Here is a 4,761-nt window from a genome sequence, read left to right as displayed (position 1 = left end):
TTTAGGATTTCCTAAACTAAGATCTTACACTTGTAAACGTTTACTTAAAATCATTAGTAGCTTGATCTCTTAAGCAAATTATACTTAGCTTGGGCCAATATTAAATTTCATTTTTATTCTATAGCTCAAGTATACATTCTGGCCCTGGATAATCCATAGTAAATGATTTATTCCATACAAATGAAGAATCATTTGCATGTGATCTAAGTTGCACAATTTAGCATAGCACCACCCAAAGGCAAGCCTATACTTTAGATCAGTATCTTTCCTGAACTCAAATAAGTGGCTGCCTGCTTTCCTTCAAACCAGTATTCAGTTAAGTGAGAAGTAATAGCTGAGATACCTCTGCTTGTTGATTCCACCTCGTTGTGCTAGTACAGTGACTTGAATTTAAGGAATAATTTTTGAAGCAAGATAATTTAAGACCACTAAAGAAATGACAAGGGAACTGCATTGCTGTTTGTCCCAAGAAGCCATTCTGTGTTCAGTTTAATATATGTCCACCAATGCAAGGCAAATCGTGGGTGGACTGAAGCTTCAGCCCCCACCCCCGCCTTTTAATTCAATCTAAATACTCCAGATCTTCTCTTGAGAATTAAAAAACAAAACTCACATTAAAAGCATCTTTAAAATTCTATACTTGAGTGAAAGATTTGGAAATAGAGGGATCTAGACAAATGGGGTAAGAGTTGGGATAGAGCTGTCCTCTAATTCAAGGTTTTACAAAGCCGAAGCTGGGAACCCAACAGTCGGGTACTCCTGACATGCTTGCCGGAGAACCCGATTTTAATAGAGGTTGGTCTTTTTCATGATGCGAAGAAACTCTTCTTCGTTCACTTCGCCGTCTCCATCCCGATCGGCTTCGTCAATCATTTCCTGCAGCTCCTCATCAGTGAGGTTTTCCCCCAACTCGTGGGACACACGCTTCAGGTTTTTGAAAGAGATCTTCCCAGTTTCATCATCATCGAAGAGCCTGAAAGCCTTTAGAATCTCTTCTTTGGTGTCTTTCTCGGCCATCTTCTGAGTCATCACAGCCAAGAAATCATTGAAGCTAATTTTCCCCGTACCTTCCTTGTCCACCTCGGAGATCATCTTCTTCATCTCTTCCTTTCTGGGTTCAAAGCCCAGCGCTCTCATAGCCACCTTCAGCTCCTTCACGTCGATGGTCCCACTTCCGTCAGCATCGAAGAGGTCAAACGCTTCGCGAACTTCTTGCTTCTGATCTTCAGTGAGTTCAGGCTTAGGACCCACCTTTCTCTTTTGGCTGGTAGAGGGCACGTTTGGCTTCTTAAAGCTGGAAGCCATCCTTCTGCGGCGGTTAGTACCTTTAACGGTGCCACAGCGGTCACAACGCTCGCGCCAACCCCTCTCTCCTGCCCGGGAGCGCGGGAACAGGGCCTCCCTTTATTCGTTCTCTAACTCTTCTCTTGTGCCCTCTTTAGTGAGACCCAGCTCACAAAGCCCGTCATTTCTGCAAGATCTTATTTCGTTATAATCCATAGCTCCCTCGGTGATTACCCGGTTTCCAAGAGCTGAGACCTGCTCTGGCAATAACTGCCTGCAGCCACAGTTGTCTTCTATAATGCACTGACACTTACTAGTCTTTCCAGGTTTATATGGTTATTTAGAGGTTCTTCGTCTCTCTTCCATACTAATTTAAAAAAACCTCTTGGTCTGAGGTTACCTAAGGGTAAATTTAGGATAATCAAGATTGAGTTTGATCCCTTGGCATTACATGTGGGGAAGATGGAGGAGAGAATATTAAAAGTCACACCATGTGTTCAAACTGACATAAATGGAAAACAGATAAAATGGAAAAAGTTATGTATAAAATTTGTGGAAGTTTGTCTCCTGACATTATACTCAACAATAATAAAACTTCACTAGCTTATTTGGCATACACTGAAATATGAAATGTAATATCCAAATGTATGATTTACTTTCAGTGTTTCAATTTTACAAACTCAAGATAATTGCATTTGAGTAACAGTCATAATTTCATTCACTAGGCTTTTGATTTGGAGAAAGGGGGGTGGAAACACTACATTCCAGCATTCTGGCATTTAAAAAATCTCTAGCAGCATATTACTCTCACTGTTAATCATCCAATCACAGCTATGCTGAAATCCACACTCTGATTGCCCTGCTCTGGCAGTGGACATGGGCAGATGATGCAGAGCATGTTGGGACTCAAAATTGCCTCCTGAAAACAGAGGGGCAAGAGGAAAATGGAAGCTTTTCAGGTAAAAAGAAAAAAAAGTCATCAGGTAAGCCCAAAAAGGAATTACCTTTAGAATTGCTCTGTATTTCTTTAACTTTTTTTTAACAGTTAAAAAAAAAAAGCTGACTTTCACCATTCAATCTGTCATAAGAGAGGGCATTTTTAAGAGTTTTTATTGAGGAGTTTTTGTATCTCCAGAATCTAGAATTGTTCGACACATAGTAGGTAGACTAATATATGTTGAATAAATAAATGACAATTAATGTTGGTCATAATATACTTCTGAGTCATTGAAATGAAACAACAACAACAACAAAAAAACCCAAAGGATTAAATTATGCTAGGAGTGTTTTACAAATTTAGGTTTGTTTTTTTTTTTAAATTAGTGGTCAGATATTGTTTACCTGACATGTTTAATTAGTTATATTTCACTACTTGCCCCAGTCTACATGTGACATAGTGGACAGAAGATCTGAGCACAGGGTTTCTAAAAATCAATGAAATTTACTTTGTCAAGCACTCATCACAGAATGTGTCAATGCAAAGCAGACTGGCAAGTAGACACTGCTGTTGCCAATCTTCCAACACTGCAATTCCTCTTGCTTTCTTAATCAGGTCAAACAACCTAAGATCTTAGCCAAGCCCATGCTTTATTATCTCTGTGACCTTGAGAAAGTCACTTAACCTCCCAGACTCAGTTGAAGCATCTGCAAAGTAGGCATAATAATACAGCTTCTCAAGAGGGCTTTTGTTCAATGAGCTCCTCCTGGGACAGTTCCCTAATGGGACTATACAGGTCTGGATAATTGTTAGTTGAGTCTGAATTCCTCCCAGACATTGTACATTTCTCTTGACACCCACTCCTCTGCCCAAATTCAAGTCATTCTATGATGTGTTGGGAAAGACGTAAGTAGAGAAGCTGCCTTAGGTAGAGCTACATTTGGGCCAAATTGAACTCAAAGCACAATGGTTGTCATGGTTTCCAAATGTATGCAATCAACAGTCATGGCTAAGGGCCACCAAGAACTCCCTTCATAGAAAACAGTGCTCTCAGCAGAGTCAGCTCTTGGTGGGAAGTTACTTTATGTTCATAATCTAGAATCTGATTTTGAAAAGGAGGGGACTTTTACATTAATCGTGTGCCTAGGATTGAACTTGGCTTCTTGCATATGCTGTCTTATTTAATCCTTGTGATCATTTCCCATTTTGCAGATGAAAAAAAGAAAAAATGAGGCCCAGGAGAGGTCTATAATGTATCCAATGGTACACAGCCAATAAATGGTGACTTTGGGATTTAAACCTTGGCCTGTCTGAGTCTAATCCTGAAGCTTTATTTATACCATGCTGCCTTCTCCAAAAGCTGATACTATTACTAAAAAGTAGCATCACTGGGAAGATATGATACTGATTTTCCTCCCCAAACCTAACAATTATTAAGTATCTTACTTAGAAAGATTTAACAAGATTTTATAGGATCTCAGACAGGGTGCCATTCTGGGTCAAGTCATTGAGAGAAAGAGCGATATGCTTAATATTTACATTTATTCTTCTTTAATTCTGCTTCACTCCATTTCCTGCTTTCAGCTCTGAGTACAAGTTAGTGGGAAGCAGTCTGGGCAAAGTACTTTTAATTGGCATTAGAGTCTATATAGTGCTTGTGAAAATTAATTTCATTGCTTTAATATCACTTTGTAAGTTCAAATAAGATTTACATAAAGTAAATGAGATGTCCTGGAAAGTCGATGAATATGAGCAGTTTTGTCTTGTTTTGTTCTTACCCGTAAAATTCTCCGTACCAGAAAGTCCTAGGTAATATACTAAATTAGTTGTTGATTATCTGAGAGAGGGAGAGGAGATGGTTGTTTAAATCCAGTCATGGAAGCTTAACAGCTGGAAGTGGGTAAAAAGAGGGGCTGGAATTCCACTACAAGGTCTGGGGTCAGTTGAGACCAAGAGGAAGGACCTACACAGCTTGCTTATTCTAATTATTTGGTTTTCCATTTGACTTGCATGGCATGAAAAAGTGAGGCTCGGGAGCCTTTTAAAATTTAAGTTGCAGTCAGCAAATTCAGCAAATTCCAGGTACCACCCAAGGCAGAAAACATGCATAATAAAGTTTCTTTATTGCTACTTATTTACTTTCCAACATACGCAGAACAGAGAAAATACAAATGCTCGACACTTCTATGTAAGGACAACTATGCAGAGAGGTGGAGCTGTGACAACCAAACCAACAAATAACAGAACTAAACTATTTATTTTTGAATATGTGGAGCCATTTACAAGAAATGAGCTGAGCAGCAAGTTTTACAATCCCGATGGTCTTTGAGACTAGGAAGTCCAGCACAGTGACTCAGCTCAGGCCTTTTTGGCAAACCCAGGAACAGACTTAAGTGTCCAGCAAAGGCTACATAATTTCTCATTCCATGAACCCCAAAAATAGAGAAGTACTCTTCTCAAATAGAAAAGCCGAATGTGTTTTAGAAAGGAATTTACCAAAATCTCACATTGCTTCTCAAACTTTCACCCAAATACTCCTG

The 4,761-nt window shown here is 39.3% G+C and overlaps 1 protein-coding gene across 1 annotated transcript; it reads right to left on the bottom strand.

Annotated features, from left to right (window-relative positions):
- Nucleotides 1-784: 784 nt before the first annotated feature.
- Nucleotides 785-1,308, bottom strand: CETN1 (centrin 1). The gene has a single exon (XM_039845060.1). The coding sequence runs from the start codon at nucleotides 1,303-1,305 to the stop codon at nucleotides 787-789; it is 519 nt and encodes a 172-aa protein (XP_039700994.1). The 5' UTR covers nucleotides 1,306-1,308; the 3' UTR covers nucleotides 785-786.
- Between the last annotated feature and the right edge of the window lie 3,453 nt (nucleotides 1,309-4,761).

The sequence above is a fragment of the Pteropus medius genome, unplaced genomic scaffold, assembly GCF_902729225.1.
Source record: "Pteropus medius unplaced genomic scaffold, Ma_sr-lr_union100, whole genome shotgun sequence".
Classification (NCBI taxonomy): domain Eukaryota; kingdom Metazoa; phylum Chordata; class Mammalia; order Chiroptera; family Pteropodidae; genus Pteropus; species Pteropus medius.
Note: the sequence above shows the minus strand (reverse complement) of the source record. Positions and strands in the feature narration are given on the sequence as shown.